Source organism: Neovison vison, chromosome 2, assembly GCF_020171115.1.
Source record: "Neovison vison isolate M4711 chromosome 2, ASM_NN_V1, whole genome shotgun sequence".
Lineage (NCBI taxonomy): Eukaryota > Metazoa > Chordata > Mammalia > Carnivora > Mustelidae > Neogale > Neogale vison.
In genome coordinates this window covers 20,917,262-20,940,901 of record NC_058092.1, presented here as the reverse complement: position 1 = coordinate 20,940,901, position 23,640 = coordinate 20,917,262, and the positions used below count along the sequence as shown (strand labels likewise).

Genomic DNA, 23,640 nt, shown 5'->3' with positions numbered 1-23,640 from the left:
GAATTGTGAACTGACTGGCTGAGTGCTGAAGGTGTGCCCTAATATACATAGAAAGCCCATCAGTAAGGACTAGGAGATTTATTGGTTCCAGGGGACTAGGGAAATCTATCTAATCATTAGCTGACCATTAAACTAACAGCAGAGACCTCAGTGGCCACGTACAACAAAAAATCCAGGTTCTATAGAATCAGTTTCTCTGTTTCCTTGTCCTATTTTCTATTCCTTACTGCTGCTTGAATAATAATTTACTTTTTATCTGTCTCTTCCTTCCAATTAGAACGTAATTGTACTAAGATCAGGGACTCTTTGTGCACAGTGCTTTATTGCCAGTGCCTAGAACAATGCCTAGTACATAAAAATATTTCTTTCTTTCTTTCTTCCTTTTTTTTAAGTAAGCCCTGTGGCCTTCATGGGGCATGATCCCAGGATCAAGAGTCGCATGCCACGGGGCGCCTGGGTGGCTCAGAGGGTTGAGCCTCTGCCTTCAGCTCGGGTCATGGTCTCAGGGTCCTGGGATCGAGCCTCAAGTTGGGCTCTCTGCTCAGTGGGGAGCCTGCTTCCCCTTCTCTCTGCCTGCGGCTTTGCATGCTTGTGATCTCTCTCTGTCAAATGAATAAGTAGGATCTTAAAAAAAAAAAGAGTCGCATGCCCCACCCCCTACGCCAGCCAGGTGTCCCTTAAATATTTCTTGACATGGTGAGTAAATGAATGACTCCAGTATTAATCCCCTTGAAGTCACTGTTTTTATTTCATTTTAAATTTTAATTTCATTTATTTATTTAAGTAATGTCTGCTTAAGAAAAATTAAGTGGGTCTCAAACTCATGACCTTGAGTTTAAGAGTCGCAAATTCTTCCAGCTGAGCCAGTCAGGCGCCCCCCTGTTCTTATTTTATTGTTGTGTATTTTATCTGTTTCATTCCTTTGCTGTTATTTTAATTTATTTTATTTTATTTTACATTTATTTTGACAGAGATCACAAGTAAGCAGAGAGGCAGGCAGAGAGAGAGGGGGAAGCAGGCTCCCCGCCAAGCAGAGAGCCTGATGTGGGGCTCGATTCTGGGATCATGACCTGAGCCGAAGGCAGAGGCATTAACCCACTGAGCCACCCAGGCGCCCCCCACTTTGCTGTTATTTTAATGGGGTGGATATCAGGAGAGAGAGAGGATCTAAATGGGTATGCTTCATCAGCTCTCATGAACCCGAATGTTCTGATTACTGATTTTGATAATAGGAATTTCATTGAGAGGAAACTGATTTGGATGAGGTTTGGAAGGTTTTATGGTAGAAGTCATTCTAACGAAGAGAACTAAAGAACTACACACATGCGGGGCACCTGGGTGGCTCAATCATGAAGTGTCTGCCTTCGGCTCAGGTCATGGTCCCAGGGTCCTGGGATCGAGCCTCAAATCTGGCTCCCTGCTCAGAGGGAAGCCTGCTTCTCCCTCTCCCCCTCCCCCTGCTTGTGCTCCCTCTCTCGCCTCGTCTCTCTCTGTCAAATAAATAAAATCTTAAAAAAAAAAAAGAACTACACACATGTATTATGGTGTAAAACCTTGTGCAAATAACCTTGATAGTCTGCATGAAATAGATGTTTTAGAAAATGTTACCAAATTTGACCCTAGAAGAAAGAAATTCAGGAGACAAATTATAAAGGGAATCAAAGTTATCAAAGGACCGCTTCATAAAAACTGTTGGACCTAAATGTTTTCATAGGTATATGTTACCTCAAATAGCCAAGGAATAGATAACTCTGTTCCAGAGCATGGATAGAGAAGGAAAGTTTATAGTTCTTTTAAGGAAGCCAATGAAATGTTGATTCTAGAGCTTCATGAACACCACAAAATAGGAAGCTGTAGAAGAATCTTACAGGTATCAATGTAAAAATCTTAAATTCAGTGCTAGAAAATAGAATTCAGCAGTATGTTAAAATAATATTCTCTAATCAAACGATTTTCTTTTCTTTTCTTTTTTTTTTTTTAAGATTTTGTTTATTTATTTGAGAGAGAGATGGCGACAGACATTGTGAGAGAGACCATGAGCCGGGAGGAGAGGGAGAAGCAGGCTCCCCACTGAGCAGGGAGCCTGATGGGGGGCTCGATCCCAGGACCCTGGGATCATGACCTCAGCGGAAGGCAGATGCTTGATTGACTGAGCCATCCAAGCGTCCCCCTTCCAAGGGTTTGATTTCTGAAATAAACGCATATATGGCTCAATATTAGAACATCTATTAACATGTTTTAATAGATGAGAGAAAAGCCATATGAAAAACCATAGAAAAACCATCGTTTGGCATGCCAAAAAAGCATTTGACCAAATTCATATCCATTCCTGATAAATGTTCTTCATTTAATTAAAATCGATGAATTCCTATTTGACATGATTAAGGAAAAATGTATTTCAAACCAAAATCAGTATCATACTTAGTAGTGGTATGGTAGAAGTATTCTCACTGATGTTAGAAACAGGAAAAGGATACCCAGCATTTAGGACTTAATATTATAGTAGAGGTATAATGGAGCCTGGATGGCTCAGTTGGTTAAGCTTCTGCCTCTGGTTCAGGTCATGATCCACAGGGAGCCTGCTTCTCCCCCTGCTTGTGCTCTTTCTCTGTCAAATAAATAAATAATTTTTTGTAAGTGTATAAACCAGTATCATTAGGCAAGAAAATGATATAAAGAGGTTAATATTGGGAAGGAGGAAGGAAACTATTTTTATGCAGCAGGGGAAAATAGAGTCAACAATCAGCCGTCTTACCATCAACCAAATAGACTCAACAATGAACCATCTTACTGTTCTCATTATGAGAAAGAAGGAGACTTTAGTAAAATGGCAGTTTAACAATGAACCATCTTACTGTTCTCATTATGAGAAAGAAGGAGACTTTAGTAAAATGGCAGTTTACAAAAGTACCGGTACCAGTAGCTTTCCTATATATACAAAATAACCTTTTTGGAAAATATAATGAAAAATGTAAAAAGCAAACAGATAAAATAGGAACATAAATAGAGAGGGTCTACTAAGAGATATTTTAAAAAAGAATAACTGGAAATATATTTTGTGCCTTTAGGTAGGAGAGCTTAATATTGTAAACTTACATTTTCCTCTAAATTAAGTATTTAATGCAATTTAAATTAAAATATCAGTTTTTGAAAATTTGACAACATTGCTCTGGAGCTCATTTGTTTTTTAAACTTTTTTTTTTTTTTTTAATTTGATGGAGAGAGAGAGAATGCACAAGTAGCAGAGCTGCAGGCAAAAGGAGAGGGAGAAGCAGGCTCCCTGCCGAGCGGGGAACTCAATGTAGGGCTCAGTCCCAACACCCCAGGATCACGACCCAAGCAGAGCTGAAGGCAGACGCTTAACCGACTGAGCCACCCAGCGCCCCTGGAGCTCATTTGGAAAGCATAAAATCTGAGAAAAGAGAATGAAGACTAGCCTTTCCAAGTATTAAAATATATGAAATTACTGGGGGAAAAAAAAGCGCCTCTACAACATGTTATGAAATTATAGTAATGCAAGTTAAATCTGAGGAAGTACAAATAGATCAGCAAAACTTAACAGTTTATATACAGAAATTTAGTTTATTATAAAATTGGCATTTCAGATAATTGGAGAAAAAGGCAAGATTTACTAAGTGTTGGGGCAACTGGCTAAGCATTTAATAGGTGAAACAAATAACACCTAATGCTTAACAATTATTATGCATCAGTGTTATTATCATAAGCTCTTTACATTAATTAACACATTTAACCCTCCTAACATCCTTGTGAGACAGATAATATTATTGCTCCCCCCCCATTTTACAGTTTAGGAGATTGATGCATACAGTAACACAGCAATTAAGTGACAGAAGGTAGGATTTGAATCTAGGCAGACTGATTCCATGATCTGTTCTCTCTCTCTCTTTTTTTTTTTTAAGATTTTATTTATTTATTTGAGAGAAAAAGAGAGAGAACACACAAGCAGGTGGAGGAGCAGATCCCCAGGACCCTGGGATCATGCATGACCTAAGCCGAAGGCAGAAGCTTAACAGAATGAGCCACCCAGGTGCCTCCCATGATCTGTTCTCTTAATCACTATGCTATTATTAGCCTCTCTAAACATATATGTAAGTAAGGAGATCTCCTTACTTCACTTACAAAGATAAATGACAAGGGGAAAGAAAATGTATAAGTGAAAAGACTCATTTCCAAAATTTACAGTGTCCTCATACCAAATATTAAGAAAATGATCAACAATTATGTAAAAATTGGGCAAAAGATAGGAGTAGGCAGATTTACTAGAAAAATGTCAAACGTCTCAAAAAACTTATTTTCGGGGTGCCTGGGTGGCTCGGTGGGTTAAGACTCTGCTTTCAGCTCAGGTCATGATCTCAGGGTCCTTGGATCGAGCCCCACGTCCGGCTCTCTGCTCAGAGGGGAGCCTGCTTCCCTCTCTCTCTCTGCCTGCCTCTCTGCCTACTTGTGATTCTCTCTCAGTCAAATAAATAAATAAAATCTTTTTAAAAAACACTTGTTTTCACTTACAATTAGAGATATAAATCATGCAGTTTGAGATCATGTTTTACCTACTGAATTAGGCAGACATTTAATTTAAAAAGATTGATGGTACTTGGTACTGGTTAAGGCACAGGGAAGTAGATATTAATGGTTGTAATCTTTTTGGGAGATGTCAGGGTTTTTTCAGTCTGGCAGATGTTAGGGTTCATGAGAGAAGCAGAACTACTTAGGAGAAAAAAATAGATATACACACACACATATGTACATGTGTGTGTAAGGCCTAAAAGTACTTAATATTGTGGATAAAGAAGGCAATTTTCAGGTATCCTAAAAGGAATCTAGCACAGAGGGTGCAGTTAGCATCATCAGATCCTGCAGAAAATACAAGATATGGACTGACTACACCAAAATGAAAGGTACAGAGAAAGAAATCATCAACAAAACAAAAAGACAGCCTACTGAATGGGAGTGGATATTTGCAAATGATACTTTTAATAAGAGGTTAATATCTGGGGCACCTGGGTGGCTCAGTAGGTTCAAGCCTCGGCCTTTGGCTCAGGTCCTGAACCCAGGGTCCTGGGATCAGGCCCTGCATCAGGCTTTCTGCTCATCAGGGAGCCTGCTTCCCCCCGCCCCGCCTGCCTCTCTGCCTGCTTGTGATCTCTGTCAAATAAATAAATAAAAAATCTTTCGGGGCGCCTGGGTGGCTCAGTGGGTTAAGCCACTGCCTTCGGCTCAGGTCATGATCTCAGGGTCCTGGAATCGAGTCCCGCTCGGGCTCTCTGCTCAGCAGGGAGCCTGCTTCCTCCTCTCTCTCTCTGCCTGCCTCTCTGCCTACTTGTGATCTCTCTCTCTGTCAAATAAATTAAAAAAAAAAAAATCAGTGGGTTAAGCCACTGCCTTCGGCTCAGGTCATGATCCCGGGGTCCTGGGATCGAGTCCCGCATCGGGCTCTCTGCTCAGCAGGGAGCCTGCTTCCCTCTCTCTCTCTCTGCCTGCCTCTCTGTCTACTTGTAATCTCTGTCTGTCAAATAAACAAATAAAATCTTTAAAAAAAAAATCTAAAAAAAAAGGTTAATATCTAAAATATAAAAAGAACTTTAAACTCAACACTAAATAAACAATCACCTGATTTAAAAATGGGCAGAAGACCTGAATAGACGTTTTTCCAAAGAACACACTGAATAACAAATGTTGGCAAGGATGTGGAGAAAAAGAAACCCTCCCTCATGCAGACTTGATGGGAGTGAAGATTGGTGCAGCCACTCTAGAAAACAGTATGGAGGTTCCTCAAAAAATAAAAATAGAATTACCATGTGATTCAGTAATTCCACTACTGAGTAGTTATCCAAAAGAAAATGAAAACACTAATTATTCAGAAAGATATTTTTTCACCCCTATGTTTATTGCTATTTACAGTAGCCAACCCCCGGAAGCAACCCAAGTGTCTGTTCATAGATAAATAAGTAAAGAAGGTAGAAGGTGTGGTACCTGTACACACATGCAGGAGTACTACTCAGGCATAAAAAGAAAAGAAAAGATCTTGCCATTTGCACCAATATGGGCGGACCTAGAGGGTATAATACTAAGGGAAGTCAGTCAGAGAAATACAGATACCATAGGATTTCACTCATATGTGGAATTTAAAAAGCAAAACAAATGAACAAAGAAAAAAGACCAAAAAACCCAGACTCTTAAATGCAGAAAACAAGCAGGTGGTTGCCAGAGGGGAGATGGATGAGGAATGGTGAAATAAAGGGAAGTGAGACTTATCTTGATAAGCACTGGGTAATGTACAGAATCGTTGAATCACTGTATTGTACACCTGAAACTAATATAACACTGTATGTTCATTATACTTCAATTTAAAAAGGAAAGAAAAATACAAAGAGCTTACTCTATAGGACATATACAGACATGGACTGAGAAAAGACTATTAGTGAAAAATTAACTCTAATTTCCATAAAAAACGTTTTACAGTGGTATAGAAACCACTATACAAATTAAAAGATTGGAGTTTTAAATTTTGACTTTTTTTTTCTTTTGCGGATTTGCAGTGGTTTCATAACTAAGAAATCCAGTAGAATGTGAATAGCCTGTGGAAGTGGTCCTACTTATATATTCTTCCACTCTTGGTGCCTAGCAAGATACTAAAAAATGCAAAGGGGACTGACATTTTTGGGGTACCTTTATTTGTGTTGGGCACATGTATTGTACTAGATTCTTTGAATGTAAGTATTCACTGAATTTTGAAATTGACTTTTTAAAAAAGATTTTATTTATTTATTTGACAGAGATCACAAGTAGGTAGAGAGGCAGGCAGAGAGAGAGCAGGAAGCAGGCTCCCTGCTTAGCAAAGAGCCCCGTACAGGGTTCAATTCTAGGACCCCGAGATCATGACCTGAGCTGAAAGCAGAGGCTTAACCCATTGAGCCAGCCAGGTGCCCCTGAAACATGTGTCTTACAAAGCAAGCTTGCTTAACAAGTTTTTGCACCCTTTTTGGTATTATTCTTCTAAGTCCCTTAAATATTTTTTAAAAGAAAACAGTGCTGTACAGTGTTAACATCCATAATGACACTCCATAAATGATGATGTGGGCTTTTATGTGACTTTTCTCTTTTAAGACTTCCAACTAAAGAATTCTCTTTGAGGGGTGGTTAGGTGACTGCCTTTGGCTCGGGTCATGACATCAGGGTCCTGGGATCAAGCCCTGCATTGGGCTCTTTCCTTGGTCAGCGGCAAGTCTATTTCTCTCTCTCCCTCTGTTATCTCTCTCACTTTCTCTTTCTTGAATAAATAGATAAAATCTTTAAAAATTTTTTTTTTCTTTGGGATTTTTTTTTTCTCTTTGTTTTTGTCAGACACATGTTTTCATGGTATCATTGGGTTTGCAAAGTATTTTGCTGTGTAGTAATTCTTCTGGCTTGATAAATGTGTATATGTTTTGCAGAGATCTTTGGTTCATTGCCTATCTCTTAAGTACCCCCTACTTTGTGTTTTTGTCCTTAAGTAAATATCAGTTTCTATTTTTTTTTAAGATTTTATATATTTATTTGACACAAGCAGGGGGGAGGAGTAGAGGGAGAAGGAAGAAGCAGGCAGGTTCCTCATTGAGCAGGGAGCCTAAAGCAGAGCTCATTCCCAGGACCCTGGGATCATGATCTGAGCAGAAGGCAGATGTTTAACCGACTGAGACACCCAGGCATCCCAGGTATCAGTTGCTTATTTTAGGTGTAATTGCTTCTGATGATGGAATTGTTTAGATCTACCTATAGTGGCTCAGCATAGGTGAAGAATTCTTCCACCACTCCAGTTTAGGTAGGGAAGGAGTGTCTGTTTGAGGGTAGTCATATTTAAAATTAAAAATTTATACAATTTGACCTTATTTAAGTCATCTATGTAATGGAAAACTCTTCTGTTAAGATATCAAGTAGTACTGCCATTTCATGTACTCATGAACTGTTGATTCAACTCTTTATAATTTTCTTAACCAACATTTCAGTCCATGTACTCATAAATTGATCTAATTATAATTTTATTTGCATCTATTACAGTTACAGAATTTTAATCAACTTTGTATATAATTAATTTTTCTAAATATGTAAATAGATCCTTTTATAATGTTATGAGATATAATTCACATATAATAAATTCATCATATTAAGTGTACAGTTCTATGAGTTTTACAAATACATACCATCATGTAATGACCAATATAATCAAGATGGAGAATAGTTCCATCATCCCAATAAAGTTCCCTTGTAACCCTGTGGAAGCAGTCCAGTCTCCCATCCCTAGCACCTGGCAACCACTGATATCTTTTCTTTCCTTACAGTTATATAAAAAATGCCGTATGAATGGAAGTATACAATATGTAGATGCCTGACCTTGACTTCTTCCACTTAGCATAGTGGAGATTCATCTAAGTTGTTCCATGAATTGCTGCATAATATTCCATCCTATAAATATACAACAGTCGATTCATTTACCGGTTTAAAAGACATTTAAGTTGTTTACAGTTTTTACTGTATATGTGAACAAAGCCACTATATGCATTCATGTACGGGTTTTTGTGCGAACATAAGTTTTCATTTAGGTGGATACTTCAGTGGGATTGCTGGGTCATATGGTAAACATATGTTTAGTTTATAAGAAACTACCAAACTTTTCCGCAGTGGCAGTGTTGTACCTTTTTGCATTCATACTAATAATGTGTGAGAATTGTAGTTGCTTTACATCCTTGTCAACACTTGGTATGGCCAGTTTTCCTTTGTTTATTGCAGCCATGCTAGTGTGTAGTGATACCCCCTTTTTTAAAGATAAGTTTTTTATTTTGGAATAATTATTTTAGTATAATTTTAATTTTGGAATAATATAATCCAGGCTTGAAAACAACATTAATCTCATTGTGTATCTGCATCAGAGCTCTTAAATGATCAGGTGCATTGTCAATGAGCAGTAATATTTTGAAAGGAATCTTTTTTTCTATGCAGTAGGTCTCAGTAGTGGGACTAAAACATTCAGAATGCTGGGGCACCTGGGTGGCTCAAGTCGGCTGAGCATCCAACTGTTGGTTTATTTCGGCTGAGGTCGATCTCAGGGTCTGAGATCAAGCCCAGACTGCTCCACATTTAGCATGGAGTCTGCTTGTCCCTCTCTCTCTGGCGCCTCTCCGCCAACACACACTTATATTCACACTCTCTCCCTAAAATAAATAAATAGAATCTTAAAAAAAAATTTTTGTTTCAGATAACCACATTGTAAATTGATGTGCTGTCATCCAGGCTTTGTTGTTACATTTACAGAGTGCAGGCAGACTAGCTTTAGCATAATTCTTAAGGGCCCTGGCATTTTTGAAATGCAAGAGTCAGCCTCTCTTTTGAAGCTTTGAGGCCAGGTGTTGATTTCTTCTTTCCAGCTATGAAAGTTCTGGATGGCATCTTCTTCCAGCTTAAGGCTGTTTGATCTGCATTTAAAATCTGTTGTTTAGGGAAGCCACCTTCATCAGTATCTCACCTAGATCTTCTGGAGAACTTTCTACAGCTTCTACATCAGCACTTGCTACTTCACTATGCGTTTTTATGAAACGGAGGTGGCTTCTTTCTGTAATCTCAGGAACCAGCCTCAGCTGGCTTCACATTTTTCTTCTGCAGCTTCCTCCCCTCGCTCTGCCTTTACAGAATTAAAGAGAGTTTGGGCCTTGCTCTGAATTAGGCTTTGGCTTAAGGGAATGTTGTGGCTGGTTTGATTTCTATCTAGACCACTCAGACTCTTCCCATATTAGCAATGAGGCCGTTTTGCTTTCTTTTTCTTTCTTTCTTTCTTTTTTTTTTTTTTAAGATTTGATTTTATTTGAGAGAGCACAAGTGGGAAAAGGGGCAGAGGGAGAAGCAGACTCCCCGCCAAGGAGGGAGGCTCAATCCTAGAACTCTGGGATGATGACCTGAGCTGAAGGTTTAACCAACTGAGTCACCCAGGCACCCCTGCTTTTTTCTTTCTTACCATTTATGTGTTCACTCGAGCACACTTTTAATTTCCTTCAAGAACTTTTCCTTTGTGGGCGCCTGGGTGGCTCAGTGGGTTAAGCCGCTGCCTTCGGCTCAGGTCATGATCTCAGGGTCCTGGAATCGAGTCCCACATCGGGCTCTCTGCTCAGCAGGGGGCCTGCTTCCCTTCCTCTCTGTCTGCCTGCTTCTCTGCCTACTTGTGATTTCTGTCTGTCAAGTAAATGAATAAAATCTTTAAAAAAAAAAAAAAAAGAACTTTTCCTTTGCATTCACAACTTGGCTGTTTAGCACAAGAGGCCTAGCTTTCATTCTACCTTGGCTTTTGATATGCTTTCCTCACTAAGTTCAATCATTTCTAGCTTTTGATTTAAAGAGAGATATGAAAATAAGTAAAAAAAAAAAAAGTGAGATATACAAAAAAAAGGATGAGATTTTGCGACAATATGGATGGACCTAGAGGATATTATGCTAAGTGAAATAAGTCAAACTGAGAAGGGAAAATAGCATATGATTTCACTTACATGTGGAATCTAAAAAACAAAACAAACAAGAAGCAAAATCAGACATAAATACAGAGAACAAAGTTATGGTTGTCAGAGAGAAGGATAAAATAGGTAAAGGGGAGTGGGAGATACAGTCTTCCAGTTACAGAAAGAGTAAGTCATGGGTATGAAAGACACAGCATAGGGAATATAGTTAATGATAATATAATAGCCTTGTATAGTGATAGATGGTAGCTACATTTGTGGTGAGCATAGCATAACTTAAGAGATCTTGAATCACCATGTTGTATATCTGAAACTAATGTAACATTTGGTGCCAACTATACTCAAATAAAAAAGATTTAAAATAGGGCGCTTGGGTGGCTCAGTTGGTTAAGCAACTGCCTTCGGCTCCAGTCATGGTCCCGCAGTCCTGGGATTGAGTCCCACATCAGGATCCCAGCTCCATGGGGAGTCCGCTTCTCCCTCTCACCTTCTTAGCTCTCATGCTCTCTCTCTCTCTCTCTTAAATAAATAAATAAAATCTTTTTAAAAAATTAAAAAGAGAAAGGAGACCTAATGAGATGGCACCCTATTGAGTCCGGCTAATTCAATAAACGGGTTACACTGAAAAAATAAAGTGAAAGGTGTGTGACTCTTCCTTTCACTTGAACATTTAGAGACCATTGTAGGATTATTAATTGACCTAATTTCAATACTGTTGCATTTCAGGGACTCGGGAGGCCAAGGAAAGGGCAAGAGATGGGGGAATGGCTGGTCAGTGGAGCAGTCAGAACACACATAACATTTATGGATTAGGTTGGCCCATCTTGCATGGCACAGTTCATGGTGCCTTAGAACAGTTACAGTTAGTAACATCAGAAATTGCTGATTGCAGATCACTACAACAAATACAATAATAGTGAAAAAATTTAAAATATTGTCAGAATACCAAAATGTGGTACAGAGACGAAGTGAGCAAATGCTGTTGGGAAAATGGTGCCAATAGACTTGCTCAACGCAGGGCTGTCACAGACCTTCAATTTGTAAAAATCAAGAGTGTCTGTGAAGTGCAACAAAGCGAGGTATGCCTGTGCTTTATAGAGAAAAAGGAAGAAGTAGGGAGGGGCTCTCCATTGGAGGAGAGTGAGTTCTGGGCGGCGATGGTTTCTCACTGGCCAGGCTAGGAGGTTATCTTATATCTTACTGACCACTGCGGTAGTAGAGTAGGCTTCTTCTTTTTGGGGGTCTATAGTTGGCAAGTTGGTAGGGCTTGAAAACACCCCCTTTAAGGCCTTCCAACTCCATATATCAGGTTTCCTTTTTCATTTTCACACTTAGCAAAGATGGCATTTTTGACCTACCCAGATAATCCAACATCATTTCCTCATCTAAAAATCTGTAATTACAATTGCAGAGACTCTTTTTTCCAAATAAGGTTACATTCGTTGGTTCTGGGGATTAAGGTGTTGATCTATCTTTTATCAGAAATCTATTTTCTGTGTATATATGTATTGGGCAAGGGGATTCTCTCTCTCTTTCCGTACCCACCCCCACCCCCCGCTTTTCTTTTCTATTTCTAACTTTATTTATTTATTTTTAAAGATTTTATTTATTTATTTGACAGATAGATCACAAGTAGGTAGAGAGGCAGGTCGGAGGGAGGGGGCAGGCTCCCTGCCTATCAGAGAGCCCAATGCAGGGCCCAATCCCAGGACCCTGGGATCATGACCTGAGCCGAAGGCAGAGGCTTTAACCCACTGAGCCACCAAGGTGCCCCATCTTTTTCTAACTTTAAACATTCATCTGTTAAGGGAGAGGAACCTGAGGGCTCCTAATTTCTAAATAAGTAGTACCTGTGCTGTGATCCCTTGTTATGGATGTGATTAAAAAATTTGATTTACAGTATTTCATTCCTTGCTTTTACTTGAAGGGAACTTTTCAGTTAACACAGACTTCAAAATGATATTCTTCAGGTCAGTTAACAAAACCTTGTAAAGAATTAACGTTGTGACTTAGGTGTCTGTGGCTAGAAGTGGGAAAAGTAAAGATTTGAATTTTTTGTGCCTCTAAATATATCAAAGTTTCTTAGTGAGCTGGTTTTCAGTAAATATATAGAGGAATCAAGAGCCTAGAAATTGTGCTTGATTGAATACGTGTTTATTGAATACCCAGAATGTGCTGTCAGATACTAAAAAGAAGAAAGTGGTCTCTGCCACTGTGGAATTTAGGATGAATATTCCATAGGAATCATAGGACCAACCATAAGAAAATTAGTAGCTGTTTTCTTTGGGGGCATATTATGCTCAGAGACAGAGACTGTCTTTGCCAATAATTTATTTAACACAAATTATTTAACAGTAATTTATTTAACATTGTGGGAATTATAATTTATAATATTAATATTTTATAAGCGAGTAGCATAGGATAATGTCTTATAATAAGCCAATAAAGAAACAACATACTGCAAACTAATGATAAATTAATTACCCTACTGCTCCAGGCAAAGGGGAGATGCAAGAAACAAAGTCCACATTTAGTTGAAGTGTACCTTTCTACAAGCTGGTCTTGGTAAGAGTCAGTCATTCCAACTAAAAGCTGGTTATCAGCTGCTGCCTTAGGTCCTTTGCTGCCAGTGTATGTAGCTAGCAGACAGTAATACTGGTGTTGCAGGCAAGGTGGGTTGCTCTGAAGGGTGTTACTCCAGGAACCACTGCCTGTGAGGAGTAGCCTCACTAAGGCTACTGAACAGATGTGCCATCTACTCCTGAGACTGCTACATGATTTTATTGCCCCTGGTGATGACAGATAGTATGGCCATAGCATGAGCAAGCTTCTCAAGATCTTAAGAGGGATGGGGTGCCTGGGTGACTCAGTTGGTTAAAGCCTTTGCCTTTGGCTCAGATCATGATCCCATGGTCGTGGGATCGAGCCCTGCATCTGACTATCTGCTCAGCAGGAAGCCTGCTTCGTCCTCTCTCTCTGCCTGCCTCTCTGCCTGCTTGTGATCTCTGTCTGTCAAATAAATAAATAAAAATCTTAAAAAACAAAAAACGATCTTAAGAGGGCTATGTAGATCTGCAAAGAGTAGCCTTGCCCAGACTGAACACCATCGAGTTGGTCAAACCTCTTGGGTTTTTAAAGTTTAAAAGCCCATCACTTGCTGGACACCATTGCTCTTACCATGGTATCAGTGATGTAAAGGTCCTCTCCATTGCAGGTGCGAAAGAAAACCCTAATACCCAACTTCAAAACAGGCTATTCAAAATAAGTTCATACCACAGCTTTGTCCAAAACAAACTTTGAAAACATGGATTTGAAATTATAACAAGTCGTACATAACAATGGTATTACCAGAATTGTTAACTGCCAGACTTATAGACCATAGTCAAGATCAGAAGAGTTTTGAAGAATTCTTAAATATTAACAATAGAGAGAGAAATCTTTCATTAACAACATTGAGGTTTTTGTAAGTTAGGAAGTATTTTAATTTTCTAAAATCATAATGCTTATCTCTGAATAGAAATAGTAGAAGAATTTACTTTCATATACCTTGTAATTAAAATTACTTGTTTCATTAATAATAAATCAGCCTGTACATTGTAAATTAAAGACTTATGGCTGTAAAGAGAAGTTAAATTGTTATTTTTGCTAGACTGCCCAGGAAGTTAAAAAGCAGTGTAAAAAAAGAATCTTGTTTTAGGATTTTGGGGCAGTCCTTAAGATGCCAGTTAACATTATTGATAAAGTTTTGAATTTGTAAATTTAAAACATTTTAAAATTATGCTATTATACCATGAAGTCAGAGTAATGTAACAGAATAGAGATTTAATGTAGGAAAAGGAATAAATAGCCTATGTTAATATTAGAAATGTGGGGCGCCTGGGTGGCTCAGTGGGTTAAGCCGCTGCCTTCGGTTCAGGTCATGATCTCAGGGTCCTGGGATCGAGTCCCGCATCGAGCTCTCTGCTCAGCAGGGAGCCTGCTTCCCTCTATCTCTCTGCCTGCCTCTCCATCTACTTGTGATCTCTCTCTGTCAAATAAATAAATAAAATCTTTAAAAAATATATTAGAAATGTGGTTTTAAAAAAGGGACTCAGATACGCAATTCTACATGAAAGGAGAAAAACTTCAGACGGGGAAGTTCATAATCTTGGGTCCTGCTACTGGTTCTGCTGAAGAGTCTTCGTGAGGCAGTGCCTTCCTCTCTTTGATTTTAGTTTACTCAGCTCTGAAATTGATAAAATCTATGTGCCTTGTAACATTTTATGTTATGTATTTTCTTGCATTCATAGAATGAACAGTTTCTCTCCAGTAGGGCAAAATCAAATGTGAAACATCTTCTGGTATCAAATTCTTTAACTAGTAGAAGTTCAGTGCTTTTGTACAGAACAGTTAAATGAGCCAATTCTGTGCTTGCTGCAGCAACTAACTTCACTTCATCTTACGAAAGAGATAATGGAATAAAAATTTAATGAATCTTTCCGTCTGTAGTGCTGTCTTGAACTTCTTTAAGATTTGGGGTGAGGGAGGATCAATGCAATTTAAATTGCTTTTTCCCCAGAGTTTAAATTTTTTTCCTGAGGAAAAAGAGTGGGGCAAGAATGGAGTTGTGTCCAATTTTAACTTAATGTCTTGAGGAACACTTTTTAAGGAGCATTTATAAAATAATGTGCATAAACATTTTACTATCCAAACCTTAAGACGTTGTCCCTTGAGATCTGCTTTTGACTCTTAACAAATTACATTTAAGCTGTTAGCATTATTCCATAATTAATTTAAATTTTTTCTTCTTATATACTTTTTAATTTAATTTTTTCAGTGTTCCAAGATTCATTGTTTATGCACCCCATAAACATGCTCCATGCAGTCCATGCCGTCCTTAATACCCACCACCAGGCTCACCCATCCTCCCACCCCCACTCCCTTCCAAAACCATCAGCCTGTTTCTGAGAGTCCACAGTCTCTCATGGTCTTTCACCTTTTATTTCTTTCTTTCTTTTTTTTTTTTTTAAAAATATTTTATTTATCTATTTGTCAGAGCAGGAGAGCACACACAAGCAGGGGGAGCAGCAGGCAGAAGGAGAAGCAGGCTCCCTGCTGAGCAGGAGGCCCAATTTGGGACTCTATCACAGGACCCTGGGATTAGGACCTGAGCCGAAGGCAGATGCCTAGCTGGCTGAGCCACCCAGGTGTCCTGTCTTTCACCTTTTAAAGATTTTTTTTTTTTTAATTTTTATTTATTTGACAGAGATCACAAGCAGGCAGAGGCAGACAGAGAGACAGAGAGAGAAAGAGGGAAGAAGCAGGCTCCCCATTGAGCAGAGAGCCCGATGTGGGGCTCGATCCCAGGACCTGGCTCGATCCCAGGACCTGGGACCATGACCCGAGCCGAAGGTAGAGGCTTTAACCCACTGAGCCACCCAGGTGCCCCTACAGTTTCTGTTTTAATATAAGATATTCATTCATAGAATTACAGCATGGGTAAGCCATTCTCCATATGTTGTTTTCTGATTTTTCATTTCTCTGAACAAACTTACTCTTTTTTGGAATTAGAGTTAGCTTTTTACCCCTCTGTTTAATTTTTGGGAAAAAAATTAAGAAATTAATCAGGCCATGGATAATTTTATGATCTGTTTTATAATCTAACCAGAGAACAGTCTGAAGATAACATGATTTTACAGCTGTGCCTGAATATTTCTTATCTTATAGCTCAGATAACACTCAGTTTTCTTATTTGGATTTATTTTTGGTATTTTCTTAGGTATGAAGTAGTATCTTAAAAATATTAAAATATTTAATAATATTAAATTATTTAGTTAGTAGTGAGAGGCTTTTTTCCCAAGTGCTGATTTGATCTTGGTGGTTAAACTGTTTGTGTCCTTTGATGGATGTGTATTTAGTTACTGTTTGCTACATAACAGATGATTAGTAATGTTGAATTGGGTGGGTTTATATTGCAGACATTAAGGTTTATCATAATTATCGCAGGTGTTGCTTCTATTATATCTTCCTTTTAAAATTTTTAAAAAGATTTTCCTTATTTGACAGTGAGTAAGAGAAAGAGTGAGCACGAGAAGGGGAGAAGTAGAGGGAGAGGGAGAAGCAGACTTCCTGCTGTGCAGGGAGCCCAATATGGGCCTCGATCCCAGGACCTTGGGATCCTGACCTGAGCCGAAAGCAGACACTTAACCAACTGAGCTACCCAGATGCCCCATGTTAAATTCTTTAAATCTTAGATTTGTTATTCCTTCTTGCAGAAAGTATATTTTATATAATCACATCTGTTGATTTATTTATGCTTTCTTCTTTTGCACACAATTTTTATCTCTTTTCCACAGATGAGAAAAATATGCTTAATCTGCTTTCTCCAAATTTTCTTGAATGTTTTTTGTTTATTTAGAATTTAGAACATTGATACTGTTTTTCTGGCAATATACATACATATATATATTTATTTAAAGATTTTATTTATTTATTTGACAGAGATCACAAGTAGGCAGAGAGGCAGGCAGAGAGAGAGAGGAGGAAGCAGGCTCCCTGTGGAGCAGAGAGCCCGATGCGGGGCTCGATCCCAGGACCCTGGGATCATGACCTGAGCCCAAGGCAGAGGCTTTAACCCACTGAATCGCTCAGGTGCCCCTCATGGGTCTTTTTATTATGGTAAATCTATATAACAGAATTAACTATTTTAACCACTTTAAATATACCATTGAGTGTGGTATTAAGTACATTCACAGTGCTGTGCAACCATCACCATCATCCTCCAGCCTCTTTATTTGGTATATTTCTGCCTTAACCTCAAACATTATTGCTGTTACTCTCAGGCAAATTGTTTAAACCTCTGAGTCCTAGTTGCCTTGTCCATAATATGAAGATAACACTGTGTCTTAGGATCGTTGTGGAGATAAAACTTAGGTAAGACCAAAAAAAAAAAAAAAAAACCAAAACCCAAAAGAAAAAAAAACTAAGTAAGACAATAAATGTAAAAATATTTGCTGTATTATATATGCTTGGTAAATGATTGCTCTTATCCTTCCTACTGTAATTGGTTTTAAAGGCTGTTGTAGGGTAAATCTTCCTTAATTCCCTCAATAATTCTCCACTCCTCCAAGATACTCATTGTTATTTTTGCCTAATTTTCACAAGATATTTGTAGGTATTAGAATAAACCTTTGTTCTCTTCTCATTTGAAACTAATGTATATGTTCTATGGATTATGAAGGCCAAATTACTACATGCCCCCTGACACAACTAATAAGCAGTGTTCTGCAGGAGACCACGGAAGTGTTTTCTTATATTTTGAAATCATTTTTCCTAATTCCTTTTATGATTTTGCCTTATAAGGCCTCTTAGTTTATAAATTAGAGTTTAAGAGGTATCTTTAGGTTTTATGTTTGGTTCTTTAAGTGTTAGGGTATTAGTTTCTGAATTCATTTAAGGATCTCCTTTAGAATAGATCTGTTATTGTTGAATAACAATACTTGAAGCAGTTGTCTTAAAACCACTAAAAGATGGCATTTTGCTTATTGTTTTCATTCTTCAAGGCACACACATAATGGTATTTGAGGATACCATGGTGGACATTCACTAATTATGTACTTTTAAATCCTAAAGTAATCCACATTAATAATCTTTTTTTTTTTTTTAAGAGATTTTATTTATTTATTTGACAGACAGAGATCACAAGTAGACAGAGAGGCAGGAAGAGAGAGAGGGGGAAGCAGGCTCCCCACTGAGTGGAGAGCCCGATGTGAGGCTTGATCCCAGGACCCCGGGACCATGACTGGAGCTGAAGGCAGAGGCCCATTGAGCCACCCAGGCACCCCAATCCACGTTAATAATCTTAAGTGATAATATACCACTTTTTTTATACTTCTTTTTAGATTACTTTTGTTTATAACTTTTATTGCTGAGATATATTTAATTTTGGGAAGGGTGCTGTTCATTTTCCCCAGGGAAATTTCTTTAGCCTTTTATTTAGTGTGTTCTTAAAAAATATATATATATATATGGCCTTGGAAGAAATATTAAGTAGACTTCTAAAATACAGTGTGGTCAGTGATTAACTTTATGAGCTACCTGTTTTCTCTTTAGAATTATATGAAAGATATTCAGTTAATCTATGCATACTTAGCCACAGGAAAGTTCCCCTTCTAGGACCTACAGTCCAAATATTGTGCTCTATTTAGACACTTCTCTTGATGTTATAATTAGGAGTAGTATATACTTTATTTTCTTTGAAAGCAATTTGATCTTTATTCTGTTCTTTATGTGTGTGTATGTAGAATATATATATATATATTTTTCTCCCTTTCTGTACTTGAGGGCTATCATAACATTGCAGTAACCTAGGTTTTTCCTTGTAGCCATTTACAGTTAAAGGTTGAATAGTATGTTCAACTTGGTACAAAACAGAAATTATCAGGTAGTAATCTAATTAGAATTTTGAAGTAAAATATTTACTAATTATTTCCCTTCTAACATTTAATGATTAAAAAGAAAAATTATAGCTGCCATATTATAAAAGTATCCTGCTTTATTTATGAACATGTGAAATCACAGTATTTAAATTTGTGACCTTTTTGAATCCAAACAGAATTCCTTATTTTTTTCCTTGTCAGCATTTGCAGATAGGGAAAGTCTACAGAAATAATACCATTTCTGTTCTTGGTTGTAGATTTTTCCTAGATTTCTGTGTATAAAGGCATATAGATACTGACAAACTCTCATGATAAAAAAGGTGTATTTAGAAATCAACAGTAAGAATTGAAACTAGAAAATTGTGAGAAGACATTACTATCCAAATGCTTAAAAGCACTTAAAAATTAACTCACAGCATGTTTTGTAATTTCACTGGCTGTGTGACTAAGTTATAAGTAACTGTATTCATTTAAGTTGCACTTAACGAATCCACTTTATATAATGAGCTGTATTCATTAAGTGCACTTAAGTTGCACTTAAGAATCCACTTTTTGGGCGCCTGGGTGGCTCAGTGGGTTAAAGCCTCTGCCTTCGACTCTGGTCATGATCTCAGGGTCCTGGGATCGAGTCCCACATCGGACTCTCTGCTCCGCAGGGAGCCTGCTTCCTCCTCTCTCTCTCTCTCTGCCTGCCTCTCTGCCTACTTGCCATCTCTGTCTGTCAAATAAATAAAATCTTTTAAAAAAAAAGAAAAGAATCCACTTTTTACTTCTATGTCAAGTCATTGTATTTTTGGGTATTTTAGAAGATGAATTTCATTTGTACAATAGTGTCAGGTTACATTAATGGTTTACAAAACCCCACTTAGATTAATAAACTCTAGAACTAGTATATGAAAAAGAGAATACTAAGATTTGTATAGTAATTCTGTACTTTTTAAATTATCAAATACTGGAGCACTGTTTGTGTTATACAACACTTTCATCTGGTTGCTAGTAAATGTGACTTGATTAAAGCATGTGCACTTATAGAAAATGGTATGAGGTCTTAATATTAAAGTTTTAGCACATTGAGAAGTTCTAGGAATGTGACAAATACTTGAATTCTTGTATATAGTAAGTCCTTATATTTCAGATTAGTCAAATTATAAACTATTGGAAAATTTTAAATTTGTAAATTTAAATTATTTGCAAATAAATTACTTTTAAATTATTTGTAAATTTGTAAGTTTGAAATTTTAGGCATTTTATATGTTGCTGATGGAATCCCAGAAGATGCTGTAATAAATCATGTGTTTTCCTTGTAAGATTGCTTTTGTTTGTTTTATTTTTTTAAAAAGGTTTTGTTTATTTATTTATTTGTTTATTTATTTGACAGAAGGAGCACAAGTAGGCAAAGCCAGTAGACATGGAGAGGGAGAAGCAGGCTCAGGGAGCCTGATGTGGGACTTGATCCCAGGACTCTGGGATCATGACCCAAGCCAAAGGCAGATGCTTAAACAGCTGAGCCACCCAGGGACCCCTGCTTTCGTTTGTTTTAAATGATCAAAATTGTTAGTGATCATTGATCCAGTTACTTGATTTTAAAAAATTTTTTCCTAACTATAGAAATTATGCCCTTTTATTCCCCTAAATTGAAAAGCTGAGAAAATAAAGGTAATTTTTAAGATGGAAACAGTAGTGCTTATTTTCAAACAAGAAATAGGAGAGGAAGAAATAATGTCTTCCAATTTTTCCCTTAAAGTTTTCTTGCAACTTAACCATAGAATTTGTCTTAAGAAAAATGGAAAATTCCTTCTTTTCATTATAAAATCACTGTTATTTTGCCATATTTTTAGAAAACAAAATTCAAGATTTTAACATTTAATTTTGTATGACTTGAGAATTTATTTCCCCATAATTAAGAATAGTATTTTTTACCTTGTAAAACCTATGATCCCTTTTGATCAATAAAAAAGGTGCCCCTTTAATGTTTATATTTTTGAAATCAGTTCTTGTGTTTAAAATTAAAGCACATGTTATTGAGTATCCTTTTTTAAAACAAAATTTCTTACCTTATTCTTGCCCAGAGGTAGATTTTATAACCCTTCCCCCATGAGAAGGAATATCCCTTCCCTCTCCCGTGCTGAGAATCTACTAATTAGAGAGATTGCAATGATTACGTATGGCTTTCAATTAAGTAAAACATGGAATACTATAACTTTTTGTTTAGGTGAGAGATGGTCACACAAAAATCCAACAAATGAGTTATTAAAGGTATCACACTTCCCTCATGATTTGGCCCTATTTTGCTCCTTTGGGGATGAAATTATATATGTACATAAGTACATTTAGACATATTAAAAGCCCATAAAATAAAGACATTTTGATTTAAATCTAAGATAGGTAGAAGCTGATAAAACATAAAAATGTTTCATCTTTCACAGTTGTGAATCTGTTTCACGTCACATTGATTATGCTCTTCTGAGGAGAGCAAAACAAATTCAGGCAAGATAGCTCCTGTGGGCTTTAGTTACCGTGCCCTGTAATTCTGCAGCACCAGTTACCTGCGTCATGTAGTTGGAGAGCTTGGCTTTGGGGGCTCTGTATGAGCTACACGTGAGTATTGATCACCGAGCGCTTCTGACCTTTAAACCTTTTTTCTTTTGACATCTAGGTCAGGGAAGGGAATAAAGTCATGGTAGAGTTGGGCTGTTCTGCCTCTAATCACGTGTGTGTTCTCTCTTTTTCTCATTCTGGAACGTGGCTGTAAAATAAAGTGTGTTGTATTGCATCGCTATAGAGCAAAAGAGGGGAGGGGTGATATGGCACAACTGAGGGTTTTCCTTTTTTTTTTTAATTTTTAAATTTTTACTTATTTATTTGACAGAGAGATCACAAGTAGGCAGAGAGGGAGGCAGAGAGAGGGGGAAGCAGGCTTCCTGCTGAACAGAGAGCCCGATACTGGGCTTGATCCCAGGACCCTGGAATCATGACCTGAGCTGAAGGCAGAGGCTTAACCCACTAAGCCACCCAGTTGCCCCTTTTTAAAAAAAATTTTATTTATTTGACAGAGAGCATGTTTTTTTTTTCTTAAATCTCTGTTCGTTACTTCAGTGATAAGGTTCTATACTTGATTTTGCTTTTATATGTTTAGTTACAGTGGTTAGTAGAAGTAAAACAAGTGTGACCTTCATTAAAAGCATAAATGGTCACATCAGTTTGGGAGAAGTGTCATTTTCATTTGTGTTGAATAGATACGGAGTTTTTGTTTTTATAATGTGTTTAGTTTAATGATATGTACCTATTTCTTGCCAGCAGGCCACAGTAGTAAGTTCATACCAGTAAATGTGGGGTTTTGAGTCCTCTATTTTTCTCTTTTAGTTTGAAAAATCAGGACAGGAAGAGCGGGGTCTGAGAAGATAGAGTTTGCTTAAAAATTGACTAGATAGTGGGATAAAGTATCTGCCTTTGACTCTGGTCCTGATCTCAGGGTCCTGGGATCAAGCCCTGCATCAGTCTCAGCAGGGAGTCTGCTGCTCCTTCTCCCTCTGCTCCTCTCCGCTGTATGCACACACTCTCTTTTTTTTTTTTTTTCTTTTTCTCTCTTTTAAATGAAAAAAAATTGACTAGGTAATACATTTAGTGGAGCTTATTATTTCAGAATAAAATTGGGTGTTAGTTTTACATAATTTTTCCTTAGTTCTAAAATTCAAGGTTTTGCTTTACTTATTTATTTGAATTACTAAAATAAGTCCAGAAGAATTTTCTTTAAAATTAATTGCATATATACAGATAGTTGGTTGTGAAAGTATTTAATTGATATTCCGGTTTGTCCCATTTAAAGTGATTCAGTGTGTCTGTGTTAACAGTTATGTAAATGTTCCACATTCAAGCAGGTTAGATGTTATCATAACTTACTGACTTCCTAGGCTAGTTTTTATCATTTTTTAATGGAACAGTAATCCTAAAATCATGTTTTAGTTATCTGCACATGGCTGTCATTATAAGATGTTTAGTGCATTAGGCACTATAGTAACCGGGTTTTAAGTACAGCAGAAGGGGTTCCACGTGTTGGCTTTTGCTAGGCAGTATAAAGGTCATTGTGTGCACCTATCTCGACTTGGTGCAGCGTGTCAATTTTGAAAAGCCACGTGCAGGTTTGAGATTTTGAGATTGGGACTCACGTAGAAAGCTTGGAGTAACAAAAAGTTTAAAAAAATTATTCTCTGATGGCCTCAATGATAATGCTTTAAGAGTTCATAAAGCTTTGAACCCCCCCTTTTTTAAACAGACAGTGAAGACTGCTGACAGACACTCGCAATCCAGCCACATAAACGTTAGGAAGGAATACTGGTCCTCATGGAAGAAGAGCAAGACTTACCAGAACAACCAGTAAGTGTCTCCTTTAACAGTTTAAAGTTCTTTTTTTTTTTTTTTAATTTTTATTTATTTGACAGAGATCACAAGTAGGCAGAGAGGCAGGTGAGGGGGGTGGGGGAAGCAGGCTCCCTGGTAAGCAGAGAGCCTGATGCAGAACTTGATCCCAGGACCCTGGGATCATGACCTGAGCTAAAGGCAGAGGCTTTAACCCACTGAGCCACCCAGACGCCCCAATATAAAGTTCTTTATAGAAAAGCTAATTGTAAAAGATTTTAAATATTACTCAGTTATACTAGAGATTCCAAATTAGAATAAAAATAAGGAGAAGACTTTCTAATACTTCCCTTCTAAGAAAACAGCATTCT

At 37.6% G+C, this 23,640-nt stretch overlaps 1 protein-coding gene across 4 annotated transcripts in view; it reads left to right on the top strand.

The window, feature by feature from the left end:
- EYA3 (EYA transcriptional coactivator and phosphatase 3) overlaps positions 1-23,640 on the top strand; it is a 112,322-nt gene that overhangs the window by 16,697 nt on the left and 71,985 nt on the right. For all 4 annotated transcript variants that reach the window (XM_044237564.1, XM_044237566.1, XM_044237563.1 and 1 more), the window contains exon 2: positions 23,187-23,287. In XM_044237564.1, the coding sequence (XP_044093499.1) occupies positions 23,255-23,287 (33 nt within the window). In that variant the 5' untranslated portion in view covers positions 23,187-23,254. The remainder of the gene's footprint in view (positions 1-23,186; positions 23,288-23,640) is intronic.